The 17,934-nt window shown below is 43.2% G+C and overlaps 1 protein-coding gene across 1 annotated transcript in view; it reads right to left on the bottom strand.

Annotated features, from left to right (window-relative positions):
* The window catches only part of prdm11 (PR domain containing 11), a 49,299-nt gene that overhangs the window by 15,271 nt on the left and 16,094 nt on the right, over nucleotides 1-17,934 (bottom strand). Inside the window, exons 3-6 of the mRNA XM_061221788.1 lie at nucleotides 17,823-17,920; nucleotides 17,327-17,586; nucleotides 15,991-16,058; nucleotides 14,765-14,952 (exon numbers count right to left, since the gene is read on the bottom strand). Coding sequence (XP_061077772.1) covers nucleotides 14,765-14,952; nucleotides 15,991-16,058; nucleotides 17,327-17,586; nucleotides 17,823-17,920 — 614 coding nt within the window. The remainder of the gene's footprint in view (nucleotides 1-14,764; nucleotides 14,953-15,990; nucleotides 16,059-17,326; nucleotides 17,587-17,822; nucleotides 17,921-17,934) is intronic.

Raw genomic sequence — 17,934 nt, forward strand, 5'->3', positions numbered from 1 at the left:
GCTAGCTTTCAAAGCCATGCCACTGGAAAATATAAATTATTCTTTATGGACTGATAATTTCACCAATTTAAAAATAATTTCAAACAGCTTCAGATGTGGATTTCTTTCCACCCACCACGAGTAGAACAATCCACCTCTATGCCGGGTAGAATGTTCACACTGACACCTGATGACCTGACTGTAGATGGACACAAGCTTCTTCTTTTTTTCACAAATGAAAATTACATACCCAAAATAAAATGGTTACTATTCGTGAACCCTTTTGACTGCAGGCATAATCCTGGTCTCCTCTGTTTTCCAATAGTCACAATAAAATTTTATTTAATAAAATATTACTAAAACAAAGTTAGAGAAGCTCAAACATAGTGTAAGTGGAAGATTGTCCTCACTGGAAGATTCTTTCCTCACTGAAAATACTGTCTGTTTTTGAGTGGATTCTTTTTAGAATTAGAAACTTTTATACATTTGGTTCACTGGACCCTTGCTGTGAAAAGAACACTGACATTACTTTGATTCCTGGAGTCTGTGGAAAAGGTGAGGTCCCCCCATGCTTGTTTTGCCACCCACATGTTACATAACAAGGAACTGTTGTTGCAAAAGCAATGGCATCTCAAAATAGGTTATAGTTTTAATGCTTTCAAATGGTATATCCTGCTACCGTAGTGATTGAAAATTGCACCGTGAAAAAAGGAATGAATGCAAAAACCCACACCAGCTTAAGAGTTTAAAAGTCTGTACGGAATTGTACAAACAAGGGTTTGAGGACATTGGGGGCTTAGCCCAGAACATTGTTGGGGGGTCCGGGGACATTGTTTCAAAAAGCAAATGCACACAAGGCATTGCCCACCCTTTCATCAAGAAAGTGGCTACCTTGGAACACATAACGCGTCTGCAGTGTATTGCTGTCGGGGTCTCATGGTTGTGATGGTGCTTAAGATCTCTACTTCGCTGCAGCTCAATCACAGAGAGGTAGAAAGAGTTGTGCAGCTTGCCTCAAAGGTCCTCGCGGCGTACTAAAGTCAGAGAAGGTTCTAGTGTGAATATGACAGTTTTATTCTGAACAATTGTTTGGAATTCCTCAGTTGTGTCTAACACTACAGAAATGACCAAAAATAATAACGGTAAAAAGTTCTGAAACAACTTACTGAAACAAAGTTCACACATATTTCAATGATTTTCGGCAAGTAACTAGATCACAAAGTCCAATTTACTGCCAGGATGGGACTTAAAGATACCATACAATTTTGCTGACAGGGCAAGCAGGGATAATTAGTGTTTCCTCTCAATTTAATATACAGACAGGGAAGCAAAACCCATAGGCAAGTGTTATATATCTATCCTCAACTCAGTACAATGAACAGATCTTTTTTCTGAAGAACCACCACCCTCTTTGTCTGTTAGATAATGGTGTAGAACTGCTGGCTTTGGTTAGTGATTGTATAACAAACGGGTTGTGAACGGATGCCTCTAAAAGAAGCCTTTCACACCCACAGCCTCCTCGCGGGAGAGTTATTTCTCCTGGAACACTCTGTACAAAGACAACAGCAGGGCCTGTTTTGTTTTCATCAAAATGGACGTACAGTACAGTATTCCTGTTGGTAGTCACTTATTTGACAGCAAGCTCATAGTGCAGTGAAGTGGCTTTGTTGACTAGTATAATATTCTCTGCAGCAGAATGCAAGCAAATACAATTTGACATCTGTACACCTACTTATTCATGTGATTATCTAATCAGCCAATTGTGTGGCAGTGGTTCAATGCATAAAATAATCCAGATATGGGTCAGGAGCTTCAGTTAATGTTCACATCAACCATCAGAATTGGGAAAAATGGGATCTCAGTGATTTTGACCATGGCATGATTGTTGGTGCCAGACGGGCTGGGATTTTCACGCACAAGAGTTTACAAAAAAAATCTAGTGAGCAGCAGTTCTGTGGATGGAAACGCCTTGTTGATGAGAGAGGTCAATGGAGAAGGGCCAGACTGGTCAAAGCTGACAGGAAGGTGACAGTAACGCAAATACCCATGCATTACAACAGTGGTATGCAGAAGAGCATCTCTGAACACACAACATGTCAAACCTCTAAGTGGATAGGATACAGCAGCAGAAGACCAATAAGTCTAAAGAATAAGTCTAATAAATACCTAATAAAGTGCTCACTATATGGCAGCTGATTGAAAAACAAATAAATAATGGTGGCAAGAGGACATATTATCTGCGTCTCTGGGAAAAGTGAATTCAGTAGTTTTTACATCAGCAAAATCCTGAGAAGCAGATTATGAGTGGGAGTGGAGAAGGTGTGAATATTTGGGTGGAGGGGAAGGTGTGATTATTATTACATTGTTATTTTTAACTGTATTGCTCTTTCTTCAGAATAGCATATCACCAATTGGATGACATAAACTGAATCAACCTTTTCATTCCAGTAAAACTGTTACATGGTACAGTAAAATGTTGGGAACTGACAACCATAAAATGCATCCATAATGTATCAACATGATGCCATATTACTCGAAGATTCTGTATGAATAACTTGAGTGATAAATAAAATGTGCTCAATAATTAAGTTGCCCATGGGTCAGCAAAGGGAAGGCTTAAACGTCCGCAAACATTCCCCCCCCCCCCAACTCAGTGCTCAATGACCTGAACTGGCTACCTGTTATGGCTCGCATGGAATTGAAAACATTGGTGGTTGCATACCAGGTATTTAAGGGATCAGCCTCAGCATATATCAAAAAGACCCTACACACCTGCCACACTTCTCTGTTCTGCTACCTCTGGAAGGCTGCCGCCTCCCCCCCGTCACACCTGCACTTCTCGGTCACGACTGCTGTCTGTTCTGGCCCCACGGTGGTGGAATGACCTTCCTGTGGTTGTCAGAACAGCAGAGTGTCTGACAACTTTCAAGCGCAGACTGCTCTGCACCTTTCCCTCCCTACCTCACTATTATCATTAGCCATGTATGCTACATGTATGCTCTATGTACTGATCGCACTTCCATTTAATTATTTTACTATTCATGGTGTTCTAGTTGCCAAAACTGGTATTGCTAATTGGTCAGTTTATCTGTTTTTTGAAACCGTACTTCCCCCTCGGGAAGAGCACTCAGTCCCTGGTTATGATTTTCAAGTTAATGTACGTCACTCTGGATAAGTGCGTCTGCCAAATTACTATAATGTAATGAAATGTAGCCACACCGTTATTCGATCAATGGCCAATAACTTATTGCTGACATGCATGTTGTTCAAGTGTTGCCACTGTCACTGTTCGAGGAGCCAGATCATCTGCAGACAGAGCATGACCCTTGTCCCATTTCAGTCATAGCTATCACAGAAGAACTGCTATGCAGTTTTATTTATCTTTTTGTTTAGGCCATTAGAACCAAATCAGTTGCTGTTAGACAGTAAAACCTAACAGTTCAGTTTACTCAAATGGTTTGAGGAATTATGAATCAAATGCCCATTGAATTATGGCCTCAAATATTCACTGGCCTTCAAACATAGCATGAGACTACTAAATTCATTCGGTAAAATTGCATTTTGGTTTTTACCGTGTGTTACTGACTTTTGGTTTCTCCCATAGTTCATGGATAAATTTGACACAACAACCAAGTTAGTAGCTGACACGAATCAAACGGTTTATTTCAACAAATATGCCAAAGATACAAAGTTTGAAATCTTTAACATTTGCTCTCAGAACGGGTGACAGTTCTTCCCTCCACCCAAGAGTACTTCAGCATTCCCAAAGTCAACACTGCCAGGAAGTGATATCAAATCTCCAGGCAACACACAGGCAGTAGGTTTGCAATGACATACCTGCTCTCCTGTAACATCTACGTCTGTAACCAGTATACAAAAGAAAGCCTTTTTTGTTTGTTAAAAAAGTACACCTTCAAGTAAAACATTCGTCACGTGGATGGTCAAAAAACATGGTTATACTATTTGAAGTAGCAAAAAATATAACAGTGGAAATGTTCATGGTTTAAAAAAAGAAAGCGGGATCAGTTTTTCTTGACGGCGTTGATGAGTTCGCGCATGAGCAGCATCTGCTCAGCGTGCTGCTGCTCCAGCAGTCCCCGCAGCTGCTGAAAGCGCTCCTCCGCCCTCCTCTCGCGCTCCTCCTCCGCCCTGCGCTCCTCCTGCCGGTACTCCTGCAGGAGCTCGGCCACGTCCGCCAGCCTCCTCTTTTTGGGCGCGGGCGCGGAGGGTCCGTGGAGGAAGCGAGGCCCGGGCGGGGAGGAGGGAGGCGGCGGGGAGAAGGCGGAGGGGAAGGCCGTCCGGACGTCCGGACTGGAGGCCGGTTCCACCGCGTCCGGCAGGGACGGGCAGGGCCCTTCCAGGTCCTCGTCGCCGACACTTTCATGGAGGGGGCTCTTATTGGCGGAGGGCATCTGGAGGGTCAGCCTCTGACCAATCAGGTCCTGGAGCTGCTCGAAGCAGGGCGGCGGCTTCCTCTTGACGGCGTCCGGCTTCTCGGGGTGCAGGACGTACTCCTTGTACGCGCGGGACAAGTTCCGCCACTTCTGGAAGCAGCGTTCCCCAGCCCGCTCCGGCAGGTCGCTGATGTGGAAGCCTTGGTCCTTCAGGCGGCTGGCGATGATCTCGAAAATGCGCTTGGTGCGCGTTTTGTTCTCCTTGATCAGTCCCTGGATCTCTGGTGAGGCATAGAGGTCTACGAGCGCCTCTGTGGCTTCAATGTCCTGACCACTCACTTTTGTGTCTGAGCCCAGGGGTTGAACATCCCCGTTTTCCACAGCTGGGTGAAGAGACAGACAGAGAGAGACATATCAGAAGTGGTGTATGCTCGGAGGCTGAAGTGCTGCATTGATACAGGACATCCAGGACAGAGCTGGCTTCGATGTTAAAACATCTCCTTGTTGATCTCACGAAAAATAAAGAGACCAGCACAAAACCAAATGGCACACTATCGTGAGGCAACATAAGAATATTATCCAGTAAATTTGTTCTAAGAATGCAAAATCATTTTTGTAGTTGAGAAACCCATAGCAAAGACAACAGGACAACAGTTAATCATCAGGAGGTAGCCAACAATCATTAGCATCTTCTCACAATGGGAATAAACCAATTGTGTATATTGTATAAATACATGATTATATTTAGGGACAAGACATCATGTACAACAACAAGACAAGCTACAATCTCGAGGTTTAAGGTAAGAGATAGAACTGCCACAATTGGCTGGTCCAGTTGACCAACAGCTTGGTTAGCAAAAGTTACAAAAACCTAATTTCCTACAAAATGCCATTCCAAACAGGGCTCTAGTCCTATCAACAACCTTGTTGCGTCAACCCAACCACGTCATTCATTCACACAGCCAACCTACCTCGGTTATCCCCCAGCCATGATCTTCTCTTTTTCTTCTGCACGCGCTTCTCTTCATTTTCTTCGTTGGCCTGGACGAACCTGGGGTGCGGGACCCTCTCCCTGGCGGACTTTCGGGCCGAGGGCTCGGCCTTGGCGAGCACGCGGCTCTCCGGTTCCGAAACCGAGGTGGAGGGCATGCTGATGGCCAGCGGGTGGCTGGCAGGCACCACGATAGCATAGAGGGGAACGGCGGGGGCCCCGGCCTTGGCGCCCGCCTTGGCCCCGCTGGCGGCCCCGCGGGCGGGGGAGTCCGCTGCGCTGGCCGCCGCCAGCTTCTGGCTCAGCCGCTGGCCCATGAGCGCGTGGAACTGCTCGAAGAACTCGGGCTGCTTGCGTCGTCCGGCGTCCGTCTTCTTGCGCGCCAGGACGTAGTCCTTGTACGTCCTCTCCATGTTCCGCCACTTCTGGAAGCAGCGCTCCCCAGCCTTCCACGAGCTCTCGCTGACCAAGAAGCCCTGCACCTCCATCCGGCTCGCAATGATCTCGAAAATCTGTTTGGTTTTAGTGGTCCGATCGTTTAGCAAACGCTGGATCTCCGTGGACCCGTAATGCTCTATTAGGGCCTGCGTGGCCTCCCTGTCTCGCGCGGTCACGTTCCAGGGGCTCGACCACACAGGCAGTTCCCCCCCCTTTTCCACTGTCAGATAGAGAGAGAGCGAAAAGGAGACAGCGAGACGCAGAAATTAGTTTCTACCGTTTCAAACTTGGGGGGGGGGGGGGGCAGGAAGTATGTAGTTAAGAAACAAAACAAAGTTTTAAATTTTATTTTCATTTTTCAATTTTATATTACATGTTTAATATATGATCTTTTTTTCATCAGGAGGAAATGCAGAAGTGTGGATGATTACTATACCAGTATTATTTCTTTAGAGCGATGGAGATGGCAAATTAATTTTTCCGAATTTTAAATTAAATAGAATATTTCTCTGAACAAAATGCTACTTTCCCTCCTGAAATTTTATATGAATTTGCTGTATAAACTTGGTTTAAAATATATAAAAAGGAGAAAATATAGAAAAGTCATATCACAAAACCTCAAGTGGGCACCTCTTCAAAGTTTAAGATTTCATATTTCTCAAAAGCAAAATGCACACTGGCTTGATGTCAATACTCAGGTTGACCAGCGAGAGCCCAAGCATGCTCACTTTGCCATTTCTGAGCACTCCCTGGCCTGTGAAGTATATTGGGACAATCAAATAACAGAATCTCAACGAGGTGCCAGGAAAATGCCTGGCCAGGTCCACTGGTCCAACAGACTTTAGATAAGGTATTATCATACAGAGGCAACAAGACAGGCCACATTAATCAAATGTATTCATGATTTCACTGCGACTATAAAACAGGGGAACCCAACCCTAGTCCAGGTCAATTGCAGTGTATCCAGCTTTTCTTTGTCGCTGAGCACAATCGATCTATAAGCAGTTGATTGCATAGTAAACACAGCTGGTTTCTGGGGTCTGAATTGTTTGTGAATTTTAAAGTGAAAAGAAAAAGAACCAAGGACCAAGTGTGCATCCTGGACCAGGGTTAGAGACCCCAGGAGAACCTGCGACTCTCCAAGACCAGGTTTTGGGAGCCCAGCAAACCTTGCAGTTCTCCAGGACCTCGACTGGGGACCCCAGCAGACCCTGCAACCACAACACCAGGCTTGGGGCGCCCAGCAGTCCTAGGGACCCGAGACATTCCTGTGACTCTCCAAGATCAGGTGTGGGGACTCAATTAATCAGAGGAAATTTCACCATCCTTCCTCTAGCAAAGGCCTTTTTTTAATAAAAGGTAGGAAGCAGAGAGGCTAACAAATGGGGAATAGACCACAGCTGAGAAAGTGTTGTGGTGGAAATCAAACTCATGTCATCGTGAGGGAACTTGCATGCGAGTCTATGATTAGCCATGATTTACTATGATTAGCTATGTATGCCATAGCTTATAGTAGCACTTATGTATAGTTATTGTAGTATTTAGGGTATTCTAGCTGCCAACCGTGGTATGCTAGTTGGTAAGTTGATTTACTCTTCAAGGGTTCAAGTTGTATCAATGTACTTTCCTCTAGGGTCCTCAAAGCACTTGTCCCTGGCTTTGATTTCAACTTTATTGTACGTCGCTCTGGATAGGAGGGTATGTAATGTAATGTAATGTACTGTAATGTACTGTAATGTAATGAGTCAGCGGTTAGCTATATTTTCATCCGCAACAGCATCCTGAGGGCAGACAGTCGTGTGAAAAGGGTTATCTCCGTGGTTGCGAATCAATCAGGGAATTTTTTTATATTTTAATTTATGAAGAGAACAGCCTCATATAGTAAAAAGGCAGCTCTGACTCAAGGTTCAAGGCTAACCTGTTCCTTTTTTCCACTCTTTGTTTCGCTCAGGGGAGAACAGAGTTTGCTTCGGTAGAAACATCAAGCAAAAAATGTTGGATTGAGCTGAGGGACTGTGCCAAGTCTCCCTGGCATTTGTGAATCATTATCAAGATTGCATTTGACCAGGTATTTCCCAGCCAAAAAAACAGACAAGTGACACAAGAACTCTTATGTTGTAGGAAATGTTTCTCATATGACACAGCCCAAAAATATACGCTACACATTTGTATCTTATAATGAAAGGTTACTGCTACAAAATAGGAAATTATTCTGTTCACATAATGAACATATATCAATAAGCTCATTTCCACCTTGACGCTGATGCAGCAGTTATAGTATCAGTGCAAAAAAATGACTGACCCAATGGTTATTGCATATAATATGCAGGTCTGCCTTTACTCCAGCAGAGGACAATTCATTACACAAAGTAATAGAAAGTATTCCTAATATAAGCAACCAGGATCATAATATTATTTTAGAAAAATTCTGATCAATGAAAGGGCACTTGATGCCTTGCTCGGCCTTTAGACAGACAGTTTCATCTTAAAACTGTTCCCTTCCCAATGATTATTTGGAAAAAAGATAAGACTAGAATCTATTCGTGAATCAATTTGTAGTGAGCATGCTAGCATGCTACAGAAGGCTTGTAGTGGAAAGAAACCAATTAACCAAGCTAATAAATTGTATATACTAATTTGTTTTATGACAAGTTGCTACAAGTTTGCTTGCTATCTTTCCGTAATTTCCATAACTATCTATTTTTGCTATAGTTAACAGTGTGATGGTATAGATTGTTTGCCTCCTGTGATAGTCATCAGGATAGTAATGTCGGAGAGATATTAGCTTGGTAAGTATTATAAGACTTATTATAAGAACAGAATTAGTGGCCAGTTTGTAATTCACAACTATTTCCACAAATGTAAGTCAATCCCAGGTGTTTTTACCATTTCTACATGCTTAAAATGCAATGCTTCTTAATGACCCATTTTCAACAGGCTTCAAATTTAAAAACAATATCACCCGATTAATGTTTTGCAGCACTCTTGTGGTGGAAAACTATTGCACAACCAGCACATACCCGATTATTCCAGGCACGTCTGTTCAAGCAAAGCCTGTTTTCATTCTTCAGCAGGGAGCAATGTAAATAAAAAAGTGGAGCATTCACCTTCTGTCTTGTGCTATTGGCAAATAATCTCCAGAAGGACCATGCTAATACAGGTTGCCAAATATTTCATGGCAATAACCTACTTTGCACCTTGGGTCATTCTTATAGAAGGAAAATAAATGTTGCTGTCCATATAAAAATATGGTTTAATTGTAAGGTAAAAAAAAAAAAACATGATCTACACTGTCAATACATGGCCTAGACTGTTTTTATGTTATGACATAATAGTACATTTTTGGAGGGAATTCAAGTCATTGCTACAGATATTGTCAGGAAATATACTAAAATAATGGTTACCCAACCATACTTCACCCATCACCGATTAATGTCAAATCTTTACATAGAACTTTACCTTCCTTTGTGTTTGTTCCCTTCTTGTTCCCTCTTGTGGACATAACAAGAATAACATGAGGTGGTTTAAAAGTATCCTATACATGTTGAGCTCTTATCTGGGAACAGTGGCGCATGGCACATGGGCAGCCAATGGCAGAGCGCATAGGCACACTGGGCGTGGCTGCTGAATGTTGCTATGGTCATGAGGTCGAGGAGCACAGAGCGCAAAATCATTGGTGGGTGTGCTGCAGCTGGATTCAAGCCATATCCAATCAAATGACCTCTTCACAGTACCTTTAAGAGTCACTTAGGGGTCTTTCCAATCGCGTATTTTACCTCCCTGTTTCCTGTCCTTGCCTCCTTTCCTCATTCCCAGCCCTACCCTTAGGAGAACGCAAGGAAAGCAAGCGAGGATGAAGGAATCGAGAAAACATAAATTAGGCAAATTGAATCCTTGCTCCTTCAAACATCAGTTTGAGGCCAATTACAGATTTGGCAGATGGAGAGATGTGGAAACACTGGTTGATCATTCAAAGGGAATTGCAGAGAGCCCTTTTTTTGTCCTGGCGCACTGACAATTTCCGTGGTCTACCACTGCAATGGAAGATGAGGATATTCTCATCAGAAGAAGTCAGTGGGAGTGCAAACGTTCCACCTGAACAAATGGACAAATCTGAAATGATGTGCATCTTTAAATATGCATGTAAGAAACAGCAGTTGGTCAAGTCTGAAATGAATACCAAAACCAATAAATAAACCCACAGATGAGTATAATTTGTTCAAACAAACCACTGTAATGATGCTCTGGGACTTTTGAGGCATTCTTTGGCAGTGAAAAATCAAAATGATACTTGTGCATCGTAATTAAAAAATATCTGTCTTCATATGGGTTTACATTATGCATGCCAAAGAATGACTATTTAAACAACTGACAGCAATCAAGTTTAATCACAGATTTGTGTTCTGTGTTCATTGTCTTTAAGCCATTATTTACACACACAGCACTGCAAACCTTTTTTTTTTGCAGTGCTTATTAGTTTATTTTATTGTGGTTATTAGTCTTGTAAAACCATTTCTGTTCTGGTACAATCATTGTACTTTTATGTCAACCTACTGCTACATCCATATAGTGTTCAACAATATGAAATGGAACTGAACCGCACTGAAAGCAGCGTTTTCATTGTTTTCAGTCATTGTGTTTAATTAGTGGCAACTGCTGAAGATTACTGGGGAGGGGCAATGTAATAACTGACAGACATTTTACTGAAGGGTGAGTGAATTACAGGAGAGAACACTGCCCTGGATAAACTGCTGTCCTTATTTATTGAAAATATAATAATATCAACTGGCCATCTCGTTTGGAAATAATTAAAATCGTAATTGAAGTCAGAGAATAGTGATAGTAAAAGAATTAAAGGGAGGAATCCAACTGTCATGCGCCAACTGACTCACTGAAATACTGACATTAAAAAACAGAATTAAAGCATAATTCTGAACACATCCTTATGAGTATGAGTAATTTGGAAGCATATTCAGGGAAAGCATATTCACCCATGCGGCCTTTGCTAGCTGCGCCAGAAAACCAGCAACTGCCTGAAATCACTGCATTCTGCCTCAGAGAAAGTCAGACAGATTACTCACCAAGGAAGTTAAATGGCAAAACTTTTGTTAAGTACAACGGTGCTACTGGTAGTTCATACTGTTAAAGGAATACACCTTTTTTCAAAATTACTCAGACTTAGATGAGATGTTCGATTTGATTTTCATTTCTGTGCACTCACTGGCTCGGTTTCCATGTTAGCATAATATGTTAGCTTAGCATAAAGACTTGAAGCCTATAGGAGTCAGTAGCCTACCTTCAAAGTGAAGAAATACACCTTACAGCACTTCAAAGCTGTCTTATTTACACAAGGTATCATGTGTATTTGAAATACACATGCGGTAATCTTTTTTTTAAATGAGACTTTTTTTCAGAGAAGTTTGGCGGTTGGAACTATAACGGCTGAACACACATGCATCCTTCTGTCTTCCGCTGGTTGAGCGCAGTGAAGAAGGTAGTAGCTCTACCTTCAGAAGGTGTGCAGATAACTTCTCATCTCGTCTAAGTCGGGAAAAAAGGTATATTTCCCAAAATGTTGGTGTTTTCCTTTAAGGCACTGCTCCAAGTCCATGGAGAGGCTCAGTCTGGTATGGAAATGCAGAAGTTGCCGGTGCCAGCTGTGGCCTGCATAGTCTCTAGCACTGCCCTGGGATGAGAGGGTTTCATAGAGCACACTTTCATATGCATCGCAAAGTTTTCAGCCTAAGCTCAGTATAAACACATTTTGCGGGTGTTGCTTGTGCTTTTCAGTCCCTGGAGGCCTGCGCGTTTCACCTATTGTATCATCCATGGCCAAAGAGCTTCGGCCATAGTCTCTGCCACCACCACAGTCTATTATTTGTTCAGTCCGAAGCTTGATGAAGGCCGAGGGTCATGTCACAAAGCAGGCTTACTGCTCGCTGGAGAAGTTCAGGAAAGCGGTTAATACGCTCAGAATGTGCAGCTGAACCCTCCAGATACGTTTATGGAATTTATAGTTCTGAGCATATGAACTTGGTAAGATTTATTAGCTGCTTATAAAACTGCAGATCACCTCTTTTTAAAAAACGTTCTTGACCCAAAGGAATATTTCTAGCTGCTGGTATATGGGTAACTGCTATAGATGTAAGCTCTGGATAAGAGCGTCTGCCAAATGCCAATAATGTAATGTAATGTAAGCTAAGAACCCATCTTATTAACATTGGCTTGGTTCAAAAATGAAACTTGTAGCCTAAGTCAACCAAACTCCCTTAGTCATCCATCATCATGGGGAAGGTCAGACAGCTTCAATCAACCTTCATAAATCAGGCAATGCCCATTAAAAAAAAGTACCCAAATCCTCTTTTAGGGCAATAGTGAGGATGTTTAAAACAACTTGAACTGTGTGGAGCCTGCCTGGAAGAGCACACGTACAGTGGGGTCTAAAAGTCTGAGACCACTAGTGAAAATGCTTCTATTTTGCATTCTTTTCTTATTTAATACAAGCTTTTTCCTTACTAATTATATTATCAGCATAAGAATTTGAGTGAAAATTGGAATCTTTGAAAAAATGACACTAATTTCAGAATTTCTTTGTGTATGTTGTGTCCACCTTTTGCTCTAATGGCAATGCACTGAAGCTGGCATGGACTCCACGAAACATGATGATCCCAGCATTATTTGACAATGTGAAAAAATTATTTTACAAAGATGTAAATGTTACTCAATGCTTGGCTTCTGTCAGTCTTCAAGTGGTCCCCATAAATATTCAGTGGGGTTGAGGTCAGGTGGTTGTGCATTGTGCAGCACTCATTGCTCTTCTTTGCTCTTCTTTGGTCCTCAAGTAGTTCTTGCAAAGCTTTGAAGTAGCTTTCATTTGTTTTAATTTTTTCCTTTCTGTTTATTTCCAGGATTTTGTGGAAAAAGCCCCCGATATTTTCAATGTGGTCTCAGACTTTTGGACCCCACTGTATGTAATTTGCCCCCATGTACGGAGCGGAGGGTGGCTTGAGAGGACACCTATGCCCACAAGCAAGTCCTCCTAAAATCATACCAGTAAAATTGTGCTCCAAATGTATATCCACATGACTGTTACAAGCTCCTGAAAATATAAATATTGTGGTGTGAGAGGCAAATAGTGTGCATTTATATTGCGCCTTTTATCCAAAGCTGTGATTGGCCACCATGCAAGGCACCAACCAGCTTGTCAGGAGCAATTGGGGGTTGGGTGTCTTGCTCAGGGACACCGAATCGAACCGGCAACCCTCCGGTTGCCTCGATGACTGCTCTTACCTCCTGAGCCCAAGAGCCAAACCGAAGCGGCCAGCGAATGCCTGGGTTAGCTTTACTTTCTGTTCCTCATGAGCAGGGGTGCACGGCAAGGTCCGATCCGCTTCAGGATCTGCCAACCTGTGCTCTTAATTATTTAATTAGCGAAATAATATCTTGATCAGACATTTGTATATGCACTAACTACAGCTGTAGGCAGCAAGTGTGTCCTAAAGATTTTACTGTGCTCAAGTACAGGAGTGAACCAGCATAATTTATAGAGAGGTCAGAAGAAGGATTGAAGGTAATTGGTTGGAACAAAAACCAGCTCACAGGACCGGAGTTGTGCACCCCTGCTCATCAGGCTGTTTTCTGCGAATAAACTCATCCTATTGGCCAATCACGATCTTCATTTTTGCTTCCTCCAATATCATTGTGTGTGACATCATCACAATGTATACAGCTGCTACTATACCAAGCAATGTTAACTGTTTATTAAAGCATGAAAAGATTCAGTTAATATTGTCGAGGGAGGTTTTTCCATGTTATTATGATTACTCCATTTGGAACACAAGCAGACACCCCACAATCCCCAGCTGCATTTTTATCAGTGCTCCTAGCCACAACCACAAAATGTACAAAAAGACCTCTAATGTACAAAAAGAGTGGCTCAAACAGGTACTTTCTCTCCACCGAAGCAAGCGACATCAGCCACTGCTTCTTATCATGCTGTAGTTTTCCGTTGGGACCCGCACAGATTTGATTCTCCGCAGGCTGACCTGCAGCCAACTGATCAACCAGCAGGGCCTGCTGCGGTCCCAGCTGAAACCCTCCCATCCCTGGATGCAGTTGTGTTCCACCCATAGACTGCAGAAAGATATGGACTATGTCCCTGTTACGTCACTCAGTGACTATCCCTGGGCTCGTGAAAAGCATTTTGAAGCCCGGGAAGTCAAGTTTACCGGCGCCGCCATGTTGTACAAGAGACTGGAAGCTGATGCGGCTCCTCCACTAAGAGAATGTGAGAGTCTGTCCCTGATTCGTCCAGAGTACTGCTGTATTGTTCTAATAACACAATAACTTCAAGAAAAGCGGCACATGGGAAGGCACTGGATGAAGAAAAAACACCTAAAACTGTATTTTGATAGATGATAGACTTCGTATTTTGACCGCAATTGTACCATTGACTTTACATTGAAAATGGGTTTGAATCACCTGTACTGGAGCCAACCGCAGTGACCAAGAAATGAGCTTCAAAAAAGGCACCCGGTCTTGGCCGCTTGGCCTCACCTTGCAGGGTAGCTACCAGGTTGTGGGGCTCATTCAGTCCCAAGAACAGTGTTTGAACAGTGGCCACAGTGGACAGATGTTTCAGAATATACACATATTTGAAGCCATGCTGACTGCAACATATTCGCCTTCTCTATAAGCTATGAACCACACCACAGCAACGGTTTTGTTCACTCGTGACACGACAGCCTCACAATGGCTGTGCGCACCCCAGTTTGGTCCCACCGTACAGTCCTGAACTTCCAAAGCAACACAACTGCAGCCGAAAAATAGACTGGAATAGACCTTGCAACCCTTTTTAGAGCAGTTTTCTTTCGCCCCCACCACCTTGTAACCCCTAAATGAATGCTATCCCTTCCAGCCCGTCAGCCGTGACACACAGGTGCGTTGTGGGAATGTGTCTCACCTGCAGCCAGATTGCAGTCTATGCTGTCCTGGGACATGCTGTGCAGCCGGCCCATGTAGTCATCGCTGTACCACACACGCAGCCTCTCTCCCGCCGTCAGGTCGCGGCACACCCTGAAGTAGATGTGCTCGCCGTGCTGGAAGGCCGTCAGGTTCCGCTCACCGTCGTCCGCCGAGTTACGCACGTACCTGCGCCGGACGCAGGCGTCAGAACGCAGACTCGCACAACCCCCCCCTCCCTCTCAGACACCACACAGCAAGGCTTACTTATTAACAACCGTGCCATTTTTACTCTATTTTAATTTTTCCATTTCGAAATTACAAAAAAAAAAAAAAAACTGTATCCCCGAGTGCCAATACCGCCCCCTGGTGGGGAATCTTCCACCTGCTGAACGGGAGTGTGTGTGAGCAAGGCAGTTGGCTAGTTAGTCAGTTATATAGTCAGTTAGCTAGTTAGTAGTCAGTAAGTTAGTTAGTTTCCCACCAGGTCCATGGGGTGCTTTGTAACTAAAAAATGACATTGCACCATCTTCTCCCCCAGTGCACACAGCAACGCAGGGTTCATTATTTATTAAGCCCAAAGCAGGCTTGGGGTAGTTGAACCCATGCCACAGTGTTGTGTAAAATGGTTGTAGGCTGCTCCATCACTACTGGCAGAGGGCCTGGAGCAGCCATTTTAGGGGGCAGGCAAATGGTACGGTTGTATTTTGATGTCTGGGCAATCCACTGAAGTTTTAATAATTCGTAGTAGGCTGCTGTACTGTGTTCAAATGCAGCTAAGAAAAGTATTCAACGGTATCGGTTAAAATGATACTAAATTTACAAATTTAAAAACCAAAATTATGGTTTCAATCCTGTTGTATTGTATTTATCGTTCATACTTCAAAATCCATACTTTATAATCCAAATGGGTGTAAATGAGCAATTTGAGTGTATACTTTAGAAATAGCTTTGAAATTGGCAATTCATAAGGGATTAGAAGGACATGAAATCGGTTAGGATCCGTGTAAATCCAGAGATATAAAAAATGAAAAATACATTAAAAAGCAAGGCAGGCTGAGACTTACATAGTCATTACTGTGCAAAGCACTGAAAATGCCTGTATAGCCAGGGCACAATATCTGTCATACCCTTAGCACATTAATACAAGCTCTCGCATGTTACCTGAGAGCCTTATTTGTCCGGATACAGTCATAATTAAGGCATGCGACACAAAATCGGCCGTACCTCATCCAGTTCGCTTTCGTTTCATCGCTGCCATCGATGGATTTGTACGTGTTGTTTTCATCGATGATCTAAAAGGGGGGGAGGGAGAGATTTAGATGAAAATGAAATGTATAGAAATTTTGACAGGAGCATGATGGAGCTACTAATTCCTCTGAACACTACTGCCATTTTACAGAATCCTCTATGCAAGCAACATACTACACAATGCACAAAATATTCAGTTAATAGAGGACACAATATGAAACAAAAACAGGATACCCACTATTTATTATTTTTGCACACACACACACACACATACATTGACTTGTAGATTCATGACCAAATTAAATTGAGGATTAAGAGTGAAATGCATGCGGATGTTATGGGTTCTTAGCTGATTTGGTACTCCATTCATGGCGTACTGTAGGGGCTTACTCAGTGTAAGGTGATGAAACTCGAGTTTGAGACCAGAAGCCCTTTACAGGGCTGTAAGATCAGTCAGAACAACGGAATCGACTTCTAGGTAGCCACCCCTAACATGGCTGACAGTAAAGGTACAATAGGTAAGATCTTTGTGTCAAAACATTGTTACAAGACCACTGTAAATCCCTTCCTATCACAGACCACTGTAAATCCCTTCCTATCACTGAAATAGTGTTTATAGTCCTTAAATTCGGGTTTCAAAATATACATTTGATGGACTGACACTGTACCAGAACATTGTATAGCTGTACAATAATTCAAGCTCATTGGTTGGAAATGGGTTCTAACTGCCACAGCCAATGGCGTGGGGGGGGGTTTCCAATGTCAGCACGTTCACAGAGAAGGGGGTGAGATAAACAGTGTTGTGGTTTGAGGACTCCAATTATGGAAAGAATCATGTAAGCACAGCTATTGGAGTAATCACATTATTGTGTTAACATAGATACCAGTAATCGAAATCCCGGCATAGACTGATTACTCCCAATAATTGGAGTATTGTTGTGAATGTAAAGGTACCCAGCCAGTGCTATAGTAAGTGCTGTTCCCACTCGGTAAAGTCAGAGTGTCTGGCGGTGTGTTAAGAAGAAGAATAAGAAGATAAACTTTATTGAACTCTGTGGGGTAATTTATCCTCTGCATTTGTCCTTATTTTTTAGGAGCAGTGGGCAGCCACCGTGCAGGGAGAGGAATGTGGGGTTAAGGGCCCAACAGCTGTGCGGATTTTATCGTGGCTATACCGGGGCTTCATCTACCTTAGCCACTAGACTACAGGCTGCCAGCAACCTGGCCATAAGGTCTGGCCATCTGAGTTCCAAGGTTTGCAAAAAAAAATAAAAAAAAATAAAAAAATAAAAAAAACACAGGCTGTGCTCACCATCCAGGAAAAGAATCCGGACGACTTGTCTTGAGAGACCACTTCTCCCTGATACGGGCCGAACAGCGCCCCCTTGGGGATATCCTTGTCCACACAGCACACGTCCACCTCCCCTCCTTCCTGGATGACCTCGATCCCGGAGGGGGCGGTCAGGGCGGCACGGTTGGGCACCCCCAGAGGCACGGGGGTGTCTGGCACGAAGACGGGAGGACCATGGCTCGGGCATTCCTCGATGAAGTACTCCTTACACTCTTCACAAACTGCACAAACACAGAGGGAGCCATACAACACCCTCAACGTTCAAACCACTCACTCACAAAACGATCCACTGGATAATAATTCAATAATAAAAAAACGTTTCAACATTTACAACATTGGGCTACCTAGTAATCTTACATCCACATAGATTTTGACAAAACATAGTCACAATCAGCTTTCACAAACACAACCCCCATGAAAAAGGCTGAACATAATAATGAAATATACAAGAACTTACACCAAAAGTCTACATTGTGGAGGCTTTCTGTGCCGCCAGAGATGTGGTCAACCTTCAGTTTCTTGTTTGGCTCCTCTGACTCCTCATCTTTTGTTTGGCTGCATTGGGAGGA

Source organism: Conger conger, chromosome 15, assembly GCF_963514075.1.
Source record: "Conger conger chromosome 15, fConCon1.1, whole genome shotgun sequence".
NCBI classification, from domain to species: domain Eukaryota; kingdom Metazoa; phylum Chordata; class Actinopteri; order Anguilliformes; family Congridae; genus Conger; species Conger conger.